At 54.5% G+C, this 14,059-nt stretch overlaps 1 protein-coding gene across 1 annotated transcript; it reads right to left on the minus strand.

The window, feature by feature from the left end:
• Positions 1–255: 255 nt before the first annotated feature.
• Positions 256–2,428, minus strand: LOC139829126 (interleukin-4-like). The gene is made up of 4 exons (XM_071814897.1): positions 2,294–2,428; positions 2,019–2,066; positions 532–660; positions 256–348 (listed from the first exon to the last, which is right to left on the minus strand). The coding sequence occupies exons 1-4, from the start codon at positions 2,426–2,428 to the stop codon at positions 256–258; spliced, it is 405 nt and encodes a 134-aa protein (XP_071670998.1).
• Positions 2,429–14,059: the final 11,631 nt, after the last annotated feature.

Here is a 14,059-nt window from a genome sequence, read left to right on the forward strand (position 1 = left end):
GTCCTCCAGTGTCCCTGGGTTCTTGTCCCACCCCCAGGCATCTCAGCTGGTCCTGCAGCCCCATGCTCCAGCACCCCGGAGCTCCCACGTCTCCTGTGCTCTCCAGTTTCTAGCCAAGCAACTTCTAATGCAATGCCAACATATTTAATCCAAAAATACATTTATTTAGAGAATTATTATAAATAATATTTCAAAAAAAATACAGTGTCATAGTTTAAAAACAAACAAAACCCCCGTGTTTTTTCCCTTGAAGCTCTAGTCCTTTACTAATCGTTGGAGGACTCTGCGTAAGTTCAGTAGGAAGTCGTTCAGTGACATAGTGTTGCCTGTGGCCACGGCACACGGGGCCTATAATAGGAGGAAAATAAATGGCCATGAGGATGTGTTGGGGGAGCTGGTTCTGCAGCGTGGCCTTGGCTGCTGGTGCTGGTTGGGAGAGGGTTGGGTGAGAGCAAAACAGCGACCAAGGGAGCAGCTCGGAGGCTGAGGGCTGTACAGCCCATGTAGGGGGTCAGGGGGGCCTTGCTGTACCTTGAGGGCTGCGCTTTTTATTCGGAGCAGGCTGAGCAGGTTCATGTAAATTCCTTCGAGGTGGTTGTGGCAGCTCCGACCCTCCCAAGCAACCGCAGAGGCTTTGCATAGGATCTCCATGTCATCGCTCTGCAAAAGGACACACGGCTTTTTTAGGGACGCTTTAGTACAGTCACGGCTTTGTTAGCAGCAGATTAAACCAGCACAAATAATAAATTTCTGTTCTAAAGAGTAAGTGCAAATACAGCTTGAGGTGTTAAAGCTTCCCAAATGCTTATGTTCCTGTCCCTGGTGAGGAAGGTGCCACCAGCCGCTGGCCAGAGGTTGTGGCAGCGTTTGGGGCAGCGCTGAGCACTGTGTGCTCAGAGCATTGAGCTCCCGGTGCAGGTGTGGGGGGGACCCTGTGTTTGGGGAGCTGCTCCCTGTGGGGTCCTGTGGGGTCGAAGCTGGTCCGGGTGGGCAGAGGCTCCATGGGAACAACAGCAGCCCGCAAGAAAAGGTTTTCTCCATCAGGTGCTTTGAGTAAAGTCCCACAGCAGACACACGTAGAAGATGAGGAGCTAATGAGTGAAGTGCTGGTGGTAATGAGAAAACTATTCAGCTGTCTTCCCTGTGGGATGTTCGGTTGGCACCTCGCTGCAGGAGCCCCAGAGCTCTCCCTGCTCAGGGTTCCTTGGATTTCACCCAACGGCACCATCAGGTAAGCAGCGCATCCCCGTGGGCACAGCCTGGACTGTGTGCGTCGGGTTGTGCAACATCCTGGGCAGCTCCTCTTGCTTCCCATGGCAGGGGAGGTGCGGGACCCCCAGAGGGTGCTCAGCCCCCCGGGGGAGGCGGCTGCGCCCCTCGGCTGCCACCCACGAGGTGAGGCCACTGGCTTTCTGTGCAAACAGGAACCCTCGCGCTGGGGAGCTTGGCTTAGGCAGCAATTTTCAGAGCAGAAATAGGCTTTATTATCTGCTATTAAATCTCCTGCTGACTCAAGAGCCTTCCCTAGATAAGGGGCTGAAGATGGATAGTGCATCTAACCAGCGCTCGAGGTGCTGGTGAGAGGCGTGTGTGGGTGTCTGTGAGACGGTGACACACGGCCCCGGGGCAAGGGAAGAAGTTCCTCTTTTCCTTTCTGAAAAGCCTGAAAAACCCTGTTTGCTGCTCAAACACTCTGCCCGCTCCTGCCCGTCCCTCTGGCCTCTCCCTTACCGGGTGACTGGGAGCAGCCGATGCTGCTGGGGCTGCAGGTGGGTGTGGGAAGGTGAGGGAGCTGGGACCAGCTGGGACCAGCCCAGCATCCCAGCATCCCTGCATCCCAGCATCCCTGCCCAGGGCTCGCCATGGGCTCCGTGCTCCCATGCGGTGCTGCCCTGGGCTTCGTCCCTCCCTCCTGGCTGCCCCTGCTCCCCTCTGGCCCCTCGCATCCTGCCCCATGCCCACCCATGGCCCCGTGATTGTTTTCAAACACGGACGAGTTAGGTTTTTTTCTCTCTTACCTTATTACCTATAAAAATATTTGTCGCGTTCATCTTGTCACAGGAAACCTTTATCAAGACACAAGGGAGAGGAGCGATCAGGCTCGAGAAACCACCAACACGAGTCCATCCTGACATGTGTGCGCACAGACACACACCCATCCGTCTGTCCGCCCGCTCTCGCTCCCCAGGAGCGCTCTGCCCCGGTGCCGCACGCTCAGCACCTTCCTTTGACTCAGTGCTGACCCCAGCGGATCAACCCATCCCTCCCATGGGGACACGGCCACCAGCCCTACCTGTGCGTCCAGGAGCTCGCCCAGCAGCGTGATGCTCTCCTTCAGCAGCGTGGACGTCTGCGGCACGGCCGCCCCGTGGCCCCCGCACCCTGCCAGCGCCAGCAGGGCCAGCAGGACCCGCACCGCGACGCTCATGGCCTTGCGTGGACCGAACCCCATCAGCTGGCACAGCCTGGATATTTTGGTGATCTATACCTGTGTGTGTGTGCTTTTCTGGAAGAAACATCTCAATTTATGGCTGTAAAATTGCTGAACCTGTAGGAAAAACTTATTTTTCCCTTATCTGCACTTTCCAAAGTTGCTCCTATCCAGTTAGGACAACAGGTCTCTTTTGTAAAAGTCAAGATTTTCTTCTGATCTTGCATTACGTTTCAACATAGGAAATTTCCACCGTAAGATAACAGTGGTAGGAGTCAGGTCACATTGAAAACTGTGTAAACTGCCTGGTTTGGGGATTCTTCATTTCTCCGTATCCCAAGACTTTCTCTTCACCGTGTGGTGAAAGTGCCGGAATTGAGGAGACCACAGATCTGACTGTGCTCAAATAATGGAACTTTGCTGCTGGTTTTTCTTTCCTCTAACTATCCTTCGAGCTCTTCCTTCGCTCAGATGGCGTTTGATTTGAATATCTCCAAATCATGCAAAGCTTCCTTCATCTGCATAACTATTTTCTGTTGTCATCTTAACCTGCGCCCGCCCGGGGAGAAACAGAAAGCGGCAGAGTCCTGCCTGTGGTTCATGGAGAGCCGGGGCTCTCCTGCCCAAACGGGACCCCCAGAGCTGTGTGACGCTGCCTGTGACACCCTGCGGGACACGGGCGAGGGACGGGCAGGTGGCTCGGGGTGTCCTGCGGTATCCATGCCCAGAGCGCTGGTGCTCCCAGGGGAAAACGGGGACTTGTGACTCTGTGCCTTGGGCAGCTGGGGGGTCCCCAGCCCCACGCAGGGACCACCTGGGCGCGGTTTGGGCCACGGGCTGTGCTGGCAGCTCCCGCCAGCGCTGCCGCAGGAAATCGCGCTGAGAAACGAGCTGAGCTGGGAAACTTCGGAGTTTTGTAATAACTAATAGGTATTTTTCTAACTCAAATAGCAACTTGCCATCAGATGCTTGATAAGAGTTTGCGAGTGTGCGATTGATCCCGGAGCAGCCAGACTGAGAGTAATTTTGTTTGTCTCACTAGGAAATGCCCCAGATGAAGTTAGTGCCACTGACTCAGAAAGACCTTTGCGAGGGATTTGCCAGCGGAGAGCTGCGCCGTTTCCTACCTGCATGCTGGCGATGGAGGGCAGATAAGCGAGTGTGTGGCGGGACCACAGCACGGTGGCCTCTGCCCGTGGTGGCCCTGGGGATGGGTCCTCACTGGGATGCCCGGAGCCGCCCCACTGATCTGGAATGGGGAGTGGTGGGAGGTTCCTTGCCTAAAAGTGATGCTGGAGAAGGGGATGGAGGTGATGATCCCACACAGCATAGTGATTTCCCTGGTGAGCACGGCTGAAAGCTCTGAAGCTGGAGTTAAATGAACAGAAAACGCTAAATTAACAGAAAAATGTAACCTTTGAGTTCCCTGGGCTGAATCATGGTGGAAAACTGCATCACTGTGTGATGGGAAAGTCACCAGTGAAGGAAAAATTCCCACGTCCTTTCCCAAGTTGGGGACGTGGCCGGTGGCGGTGACGGCCCCGTCGCTCGCTGCAGGGACGGCTCTGACCCCGGTGTGTGTCCCCGTCCCTGCCCGCGCTGGGCGGGAGGGTCGTTCAGAGCCCCGGCAGCACCTTTGTCTCGGCCACGGTTCAGGGATGAACCCTCTGCCGCTTTCATTACCAGAGCTTGGTTCAGAAACGTGTCTTCGGTTTTTCTCCGCTGGTGTTGTCCCCATCGTGCCCCGTGGTTTGAAGCGTCTCCCCATCACACGAGGATCCCACCTGGGCTCCCAGTGCTGGTGTTCCCGCAGACACCGAGCCCAGGGCTCCACCAAACGCCACGGCCAGCGGCTCGGCTTCCCCTTTCTTTCTTTGGCCCAAACTTGACCATCCCAGCACAGCCACCCGGAATGGGCCACGGGGGTCTCCTGGCCATCACACGCTGCCCAGGGCAGATTTTTGGCTGGCGGGGCCAGGGCTGTGCTGCGGTTTTCATGTGTTTCTGTTGCCTCCTGCCATGTCTGGTGCTGATAATGCCGTGATTTCTCCAGAGCAAATCCAAGGCTGCAGTTAATGTCCCATCGCAGGAGTTTATAGCAATCACCCAGTTCAACCCCTGCTCACGCAGGGTCCCAGAGCAGATCACACAGGTGGGTCCAGGCGGGTTTGAATGGCTCAGAGGAGACTCCACACCCGCTCTGGGCAGCCTGGGCCAGGCTCTGGCACCTCCCAGCAAACAAGTTTCTGCTCATGTTCAGATGGAGCCTCCTGTGTTTCAGTCTGTGCCCGTTGCCCCTCACCCTGGTGCTGGGCACCACTGAACAGTCTGGTCCGTCCTCTGACACCCACCCTGAGATATTGATCCATTGATCGGATTCCTCTCAGCTTCTCTTCTCCAGCTCAACAGCCCCAGCTCTCTCAGTGTCTCCTCATCACAAAGATGCTCCAGACCCCTCAGCATCTTCGTGTCCCTCCCTGGACTCTCTCCAGTAATTCCTTGTCCTTCTTGAACTGAGGACGCCCAGAACTGGACCCAGTTCTGCAGATGTGGCCTCCCCAGGGCAGAGCAGGTGGGGGGAACAACCTCCCTTGGCCTGCTGCTCATGCTTTTCTTAACACATCCCAGGTACCATTGGCGTCTTGGCCACAAGGACACGTTGGTGACTCGTGGTCACCCTGTTGTCAACCAGAACTCCCAGGTCCTTCTCTGCAGAGCTGCTTTCCAGCAGGTCACCCCAACCCGTACTGGTGCTGGGGGTTGTTCCTCTCCAGGTGCAGGACCCCAGGCTTACCCTTGTTGAACCTGATCAGATTTTGTCTGCCCTGTCCAGGTCCCTGGATGCTGTGTCAGCCCTTCCTCCCACTTTGGTGTCATCGGCACACGGGCTGAGGCTGCGCTCAGTCTCCTCACCCAGGTCACTGATGAGCAGGTGGAACAGGACTGGACCCGGTACTGACCCGGGAACCCCGAAACCACAGGGCTGGATCAACCACTGCAGGTAAGAGGGGAATCCACAGCACAAACCAGGGGCACCAAGAGCTCCTTGTTCAGTACTTTATTGCTTAAGCCCTGAGACACTTTTATAACATCAGTGCAAATTGAAATGAAAAAACAAAAATAAGACATCAAAATACATGGTAATTTGAATATATTAACTTTGTCATATTGCAAATATTTAAATAGAGGGAAGAACAATAAATTACCAATCAGCACACATTCATTTGTTGTCATGGAAAGGCCATTAGGCAATAATAGTTCCATAAGAATGAGGTAGCATTATTTTAAATATGACTCTGTTCCACAGGACTACTCTTATATAAGTTAAAAATAAGACACTTATTCTGAATACTGGCTTTTCCTTTTTGTTCTGAGTCCCAAGTGAAGGGAAGATTTCAACAGCCAGGACTTCCTGATCTTGAAACTTTAGATTATGCACTATAAAAATAAGTTATTTAAATAATATATAATAATAAATAAACTCTAGAAGGATTATGCCAATGAGCACCCATTAGAGCTGAAGTTATCCTACAGACTCTCCTGGTTTTCGGTATTAATAACTTAAAAGCCCACGTACAATATAAAAGACACGTTAAAGGGTTCGTTACCAACCCCTCCCGCCCCGGTTTCGCTCTCGGACGCTGCATTTCCCCGGCTCTGCTCCCACCCGAGCTGCTGGAGCCACTTGTTAGCAACAAATGCATCATTTCAGCCTAGATTTTGATCTCTTTAGGAAGAGAAGGCGATTAAGAAGAAGCCTCCCTCCACTAAGAGGAACAGGAAGCAGATAAGTTGGTTTTGGTTTTGGTAGGCGCTGCAGGAGATGAACGAGTTAAAGCTCGGCATCCTCAGCCGCCCGGTCCCGGCGCGATGCTCTGCGCCTCCCCGGCGATGGGGTCACGTCCCTCCCCAGGCGTCACATCCATCCCAAGGGGTGGCATCCATCCCATGTCTAACACATGGCACTTGGACAGAAAACGGGGGGAGATGCCGGGCACCTGCCAGGAGGGGACACATCCCATAGCAGCGGGGCCATCCGGGTGCCCGGGGTACCCGCAGGGACTCGCTGTTGGGGTTGTGCAGGGTGCAGTGGGGTCGGGGCAGAGCTGGGGAGGTGCGTGCAACGAGGAGCAAAACAAACTCTGCGAAACCGAAGTGAGTTGCTGCCGGCAGGAAGGCGCGCGGCGCCCTGGCCGGAGCGGTGCCCGCGTCACTGAGCAGCAGCGGCCAGGCGCCTGTACAGCCCCTGCGTGAAGTTCCCCAGCTCCGGCAAGAAGTTGCGCAGGTAGATCTCGTTTTCATTGCTCAGGGAGCAGCTCTGGAGAAGGAAAAGTGGAAATGCATTAGAGCTGACAGCAGGATTCTGCAGGTCAGACTGCGGGTAGCCAGGCTACCAGCCCAAGCAGCTGCTTTGTTTCCATTGCCCCTGTCTCCCTCATAAATAATTCAGCAAATAATTCAGTTAAAAGTTGTGAGGATGCTACCCCAAGAGGTTGGGAATTTGTCCTTTGCTCAGGACAAGCACCCGGCCCCTGTGCTCATCAGGGTGACGCCCCATGGCCACGGGACAGGGATGCTCAGGGTGCTCAGCCTCTTCCCACAGAGGCAAACTGTCCTGCAGCACCGCGCGGGTCTGCAAGCCCAGGTCTGGCCCCACGCAAGGTAACGAACCCCAGGGTGATGGGTCCTGCGGGTGCATCTGGGGAGCTGGCTCCAAAATGGGGCCGGCATGGGGTACACGGGGAGCAGGAGCTCAGCTCCTCCTTACCCTGCTGCCGTGCAGGCTCTGCAGGTTGATGATGAATGGCTCATAGTCTTTCTTGCACTTGGTGACTTTGGTGAGCGCGGTGGCAGCCTGGCATAGCAGCTCCTGCTCCGACAGCTGGTGAACACAGGGGAGGAGACATTATTAGAGACACGGAGTTGATTTCAGTTCATGCAACTTGTCCAGGGCTGGTTGGAGGTGACTTCCTACATTGCTTTCATTTTACAGCTGCAATCACAGCCCCTGTGGTGACTCGGCCCCTGGGCTGTCCCCAGAGATCAGGGGAGCTGGGGACAGAGGTGGCGGCTGGAGGCAGGTCCCCGGGCACAGCAGCATTGAGCCAGCGACTGGCACTTGAGCAGCTCCTGCTCCTTGACTAATGAAGCTGCCTCTGCTACGTGGGCTGTGCACCACGGCGGGGAGGCTGCTGGCTGCGGCTGTGTTTGTTATCAATGTGTTTTCCATCTCTCCATCATCTTTTACCTTTCGATCAGTGAAGGCGACCTGAGCCACTCGGGTGTCATTGCAGGGAACCTGGACAAGTGACACAAGGGAGAGTCATCGTTAGGAGACCTTCATTCTGAGACTGTCCCCAAGGAGCCGCCAGCTGTGCCCTCCCCCAGGATGGGACACCGTGTCCCCATCCCTCTCCGGCGGGACACGGCGCAGATGCACCCGGGTGCTGCCGCCACTGAGATCCATCTTTGAGCAAGTAGTTTCAGACTGGAGTCCCAGGCAAACGGTTTGCACAGGTTTGCACAGCACTGGCAGGGTGTTTGGGAAGGGGCAGAAGGGTCCCCGGGTGCTCAGCGGGTGCTATGGAGCAGCACAGAGCAGGGATCCCCTGCAGCTGGCACAGAGCTGGGCCACCGTGTCCCTGTCACCACGCTGGCCCAGTCACCGCGGCACAGCTCCGTGTGTCGGGGAGGTCTGGGGGAGGTTGTCTCATTCATCAGCACTTTTTTTTCTGCCATGTGCCCAGTGTCAGGTGGAAAACTTCAGCTGAGCAGCCTCTTGTACCACCAAGTCAAGCGCTGAGCACCTGAAGTCGAGGCTGAAATGGGCTGGGGTGCCCAAAGCACCAAGGAACATCATCATCATCATCAATAACGTCCCCCTGGTCTGTGAGCAAAGCGAAGCCGGGAGGTGTAGCGGCATTTACCTGCACTCCGGAGTTGAGCTGCTGGATGCGCTGGGTGATCTCTGACAGCTTTAGATGGGGAGACGTGGTCATCAGCGGCCGGGAGGCACCGAGCTGGAGCAGGGAGAGGAGGGCGAGAGCAGCCTTGAGCGGGGGCAGCATCCTGGCCCGCGGTCCCGAGCGGCTGGGCTGGCTGGCCGGGGCCTCTCTGCCCGGCTGCTCGTCTGCGCCCCACTTTTATATCCCCGGGGGCTGCCAAATATAGGTGTCTTCCTGTGCTGAGCAGGCGAGACGGTGGGAAGTGCCATTCGCCCCAAAGAAGGGCATTATGTAATATGATGGTGAAGACTTTTGGCCTTTAACCAGCATTATCAGTTATTCAGCTATCATGCAGATTTTAATCACCTAATTGATAGATGAAGAGATACTGGGATGTCAAGTTGAGAATTTCTCTTTGATGTTTGAGGATCTATTGACTCTGGAGCATGTTTGTATTGTGCTGCATGTGGAAAACCATGTATGTCCACGCGACTTAGGTCAAGCCGTGATCTTGTGTGCATAGGAAGAGCTGCCGAAGCTTTCCTTGTCTCCACGAGGCAGAAGAGAAACAGTTTTGCGGAAGGACCGGCTCCGGGATCGTGTGGCTGCATCCCAGCTCCTGCCTGCGATGTCCCCGTCTCACGGGGGGGTGACAGGACCCCAGCAAGACTCTGCTTGAATTTGGAGGCATCTCCCTGGGGTGTGACGGGAGCTGCAGGTGGCCCGGCCATCCAGGTGGGTTTGTGCCCAGGTGCTGCACCCCAATCGTTTGCTATTATATCTTCCCTCTTACGTGGAGGACCTCTCCTCCCACACAGCCCATTCCCCCCAGTGGTGGCCCTGGGGACATGCTGGGACCATGGTGCCCTGTGCCACAACCCAGCCCTTGCTGGTGGAAAAGGGTATCACAGGTGATGGCCATAATGACAGCAGCTCCTGCAAGCTCGAGTAGCCAAAGTCAGATTCGAAAGAAAAGACAAACCTCAAATCTTTTATCAAGATGTTAAACATCTGCAAAGAAACAAAAAAAAAAATGCTCTTGCATGTAAAGGAAGAGGGGGTTTTCTGCTGTGTGGGTGTTTGGGTTTTAGCTAGGACTTGCTCAGCTCTGTAGCACGTATCCCTTCCTGCAAGGACAGCTCCTGCAGCACCTGGCTGGGCTCTGCGTCTCTCAGCTGGTGCTGTGCCCGTGGGCCGTGCCATCCCCCGCTGTCCCCTGCCGTCCCACACCATCCCGCACCACCCCATGGCATCCCCCGCTGTCCCATACCATCTGTACCATCCCACGCTGTCCCACGCCATCCCATACCATCCCGCACCACCCCATGGCATCCCCCACTGTCCCATACCATCTGTACCATCCCACGCTGTCCCACGCCATCCCATAACATCCTGTACCACCCCATGGCATCCCCCACTGTCCCATACCATCTGTACCATCCCACGCTGTCCCACGCCATCCCATACCATCCTGTACCACCCCATGGCATCCCCCGCTGTCCCATACCATCTGTACCATCCCACGCTGTCTCCTGCCATCCCACACCATCCCATACCACCCCATGGCATCCCCCGCTGTCCCATACCATCTGTACCATCCCATGCTGTCCCACGCCATCCCATACCATCCCATGGGGTCCCACACTACCCAAGAGTACATCAGAGCACCAACAGTAACTCGGGTGCAAACCACCATGTCCTTGAGCAGAAAACCAGACACTGACCCACAATTACTTCCCACCATGGCTGAACAGTGGTGCTGGTGGGAATTCTAGGGGGAGAAACTTGCAAAAATGGGTCATTTCTTCCCCAGATACTTAGATGCCTTGTTTCGGGTGCTGCTGCGCGCGTGGGTGAAGCGGCCGGTGCCGGCAGCACCTCCTGCTCTGCTCTGACACCCTGGCGGGGACAAACCCCATCCCAGCGAGCCCCAGACTTCACCTGCTGCCTGCTCAGAGGTGCGTAAACACTAACAAATTGTTAAATCAATTTATAAAATGTAGAAACAGTTAAGTTTAAACTTTGAGGTTTTTCCTGTGCTTTTCAGTGCAGTCAGGGTTGTGCACGGCCTGAGGAACCTGACATTTCAAACAAACTCCTTCCCATTTCACTGCGTTCTTTCTCTACGGGGAGATCCAAGGCTGCAGTGGCAGGACCGGGCTGCAGCGCTCCTGTTTAGTTGGTTTTATTAGTCTGGAAGAGGTTGCCTTTCTTGTTAAAAAAAGATGGTGACGATTCCCAATCATCCAATTTCCTGCAAAATCGAAAGGCTGGGCCAGAGCCAGACAGGAGCTGGGAGATTTCCCATCGCACGCATTGGGAGGGAGGAGCAGGAGCTGGTGAGTGTCCAGGGCAGCACAGATCAGTGTGTGTGTCCGTCTGTCCCCAGGCCGATGTCCCCATGTCCCCTGAGCCGCGCTGCCACAGGGGGATGCACCGTGTCCCCGGGGGTGACACCTGCGGTCCCATCCCCTGCGCCCTGGTGGTCCCGGGGGGCTGTGGGAGCCCCTGGGCTGAGCTCACCCCATTCTGCAAACCCAGCGTGGAGAGCGTCACCTCCCCCAAAGGCAGATATAATCATTCCCCCAAACTATTGATGCAGTACGGTGAACCCGATGATGGGAAAAGCTGATATGTATCGATTTGGCTCGTGTGGGTGGAAGAAGATGATAGCTAGAAAGAGAAGCCCAGTTCTGAGAAACAGCGTTGAGTTGGGGTCTCGGGCGAGAGGCGGCTCGGGATTGGGGATCACAGTCCTTTGGGAGCATCACTGACCCCAAGGGAACCGAACTCGCTCGTTCAGAGCATCTTTGGCTGCTCTGGGCATTAAACTGAGCTGTAATTGTGAAATAGGGGAAATTTCTGCCTGCGCATCAGCCCTGGCGCTGCTGGCCGAGCTGCCCTTGCCCAAGGGAGGGGACACGTGCGGCCGGGACTCCACGTCCCTGAGCTGCTGGGTGAACACAGGGCCCCGAGTGTGTGAATTGGGGCTGAACTGGGTCTCCCCATCACAGAAGAGCTGATTGTGCCTCCAGCTGTGGCCAGATGCAGGACACAGGCAGGTCCCGGGGGTCCAGCAGCTGGGGGGGAGCTGCTCCTGACCCCACTCACACTCCTTGCTTCTCACAGCCCGTTTAAACCACTTCAAGTCAGTCCCAAACCAATTCAGAAAAGCACTGAAGTGGTCCATTTGCGCGCTGCAGTTTTCCCCATCAGGCTCCTTTTGCTGGGGGGGCACAGGCACATGCTGGGCTGGCGCTAATCAGACCATTCTGCAGCTGCAGCTCCGGTTGGTGCCACCAAAAAACCGAGGAACCAGCCACAGAGACCCTCAGTGTGGCTGAAACCAGGATTCAGGGTTGTTCTGTGTCCAAAGCCATGGCTTTGTTCTCTTTTCTTCCTTTCCCGTGCCCAAAGCCAAGGTTGGTCGCCCACAACCATCACTCCAAAGAGTCGCTGCGCAGGCTGGGGCTGCGGCCATGGCCAGCACGGGATGGCACCGGTGGCCACGATGGCCTCGATGGAGAGACACAGGTAGGGCTGGTGGGTTTGCGGGGTTTGCGAGCGCTACAGCTACTGCGCAGCGTCCCCTCCGCTCTGCGGGGAGCGGGAGAGCTGCGGTCCCCAGTGCCAGGTGGGCTGAATGTGTGCCTTTCCAGTTCAGGCACAGCAGCTCCGTCCTTGTTTTGTGGTCCCCACGGCCAACCGAGCTGTGCCGAGTTGGGGGTTTTGTGTGTGGACAGGAGGGGATCGTGCAATTAAGAAACAACGTCAGGACTCATCAGGTCCAAAGCTGCTTTAATGGAGATGGTATGAACAACTTCAGGTCTCTTCTGTCATTTTTGAGGGCTGTGCCCTGTAGGAAATCCTCATTGAGAAGCCACAACACCTTTTCCAGGCTGTTGGCTCATATGTGCTGTTCCTTGCTTTCAAAAGATGGTGAAGAAATTCAATGAAACACTTTATAACAGGAAAACCCCCCTAAATGTGGGTCACCGTGTAATGTCTAGCATCAGCACATGTAATAATCTCTTAAATCAGCGGTCGAGTTTACAAACTGTGAGCGTTTCAGGCGCTGCTGGGACGCCAACCAACCCGCTCCCGCCAGCCCGTGGGGGGAAAGGTGGGCAACGTACAGCAATTCCGCTTTCTGCATAAATCAAATTACACGGAACGGTGGGATGAAGGAGAATTTTTCAAATTGCTTCATATTTCCTGAAGGTGCAATCTTGCAAAGCACAGAATAAGCTCTGGTGGTTTGCCCTGGGGGGGGGCAGCAAACAAACTGTCATACTGAAATAGATTAGAAATGATATTTAGTGTGACATTTAAATGCTGTCATCAGAGTTACAAGGAGACATTAAAGGATTAAGCTTTTGAAAGCATTGTGTATATTTATTGGTTTGGATTGTGGTGTTTATTTGTAGCTAATTAATAACTTTTTCTTCTTTTTAATTTTTTAGTGCATGCAAAAGGTTTTTGCCCAAAACGCAGCGTGCAGGGGACACGGGACCTCCGCATTAGGAAGATGAAGGAGCGGCTGCTCCTGGGAGTGACAAGTTACATGTTCTGTAAGTCACTTTTTTACTTCAGAAAGGCCAAAAAGTAGTTTGGGTTGAAAAAAATAATGAAAAGAAATAATCTTGCGTGAGGTTTTAAACACTCGGGGAGCTTTGGGCCAAGCGGCTGTTGCTGTAGCAGTGTCAGCAGGGAGCAGTTTGGTACGGGGTCAATGGGAGCGAACGGAGCATCAGAACTTCGACGCATTTTCGCCACTATTAATGCAAACTCCACTTTGAAACAAGATTGGTCACACAGGGGTGTCCGTAAGGCCATTATTGTTTCTAGTGGAAGGAGTTGCCGCCTTGCTTGCTCAGCGCAGATAAACTGAAAATAAGGGATGTTTCTGGAGAAATCAGTGCTGTGGCACAGGAGGAGGCCGGTGACCGCGGGACCCTCGCTGCTGCAGTCACATACTCTGATTGTTACGGGAATGTGTTTAAAGTTGTTTCTAATTGTCTTTTTTGGTTCTGAAAGCACAGCGTGTCTGAACCCATCTGGTGAAGGCTTGCGGGGCCGGGTGCTGCGGAGCCGCTCTCCAGCGCTGGAAATCAGCCCCAGTGCCAACCAGGACGGCGAGAGAAGAACCAGGTTCTTCACCTGCAACAGATCAGCCTCACCTGCCTGAAAACACCTCTGGTGCTGCGCTACACCCCGTCTGGAACTTCAGCATCACGTAGGGCGACAACCCCGACAACCCCTTCAACACCTCGGGGCTGGCAGAGTCTCTTGTCCCACCGTTGGCTACAGAGGAGCTTGTGGATTATTCAAGTGAAAGGTATGAAAAACAAATATAGATTCTTTTTTGCAATTTTAATACTATTTGGCATAGGAGAGGCCAGTTTCCCACCACATATTCTGTATTTTTTCCCCAAGTTTAATCCCCAAAGTGTGTGTGTATGTGAGGATAAACTCCACAGCTGGCGAACAAAGGGCTGATTGAGGCAAAAATGTGCCCAAACTATAGAAGAATTGCAAACCATGGCTTTAACTCGGGGGAAAAACCAAACCCCCCAGATTCACAAAGCTACTGAAGATCATGTAATTCTTCACGAACTGGGACGTATGCATCACGCTAAAAGGAGCGGGCAGGGCAGGAAAATCTGAAAATTCAGAGTCATTT

The sequence above is a fragment of the Patagioenas fasciata genome, chromosome 14, assembly GCF_037038585.1.
Source record: "Patagioenas fasciata isolate bPatFas1 chromosome 14, bPatFas1.hap1, whole genome shotgun sequence".
NCBI classification, from domain to species: Eukaryota; Metazoa; Chordata; class Aves; order Columbiformes; family Columbidae; genus Patagioenas; species Patagioenas fasciata.

Bases quoted from the DNA above. Each gene is read 5' to 3' on its own strand.
- LOC139829126 (XM_071814897.1), bottom strand. From the start codon at position 2,428: ATGAGCGTCGCGGTGCGGGTCCTGCTGGCCCTGCTGGCGCTGGCAGGG. The intron at 2,067-2,293 runs GTAGGGCTGGTG...GTCTTGATAAAG, and splicing joins GCGAGCTCCTGGACGCACAG to GTTTCCTGTGACAAGATGAA. The intron at 349-531 runs GTACAGCAAGGC...CTCCTATTATAG, and splicing joins TAAAAAGCGCAGCCCTCAAG to GCCCCGTGTGCCGTGGCCAC.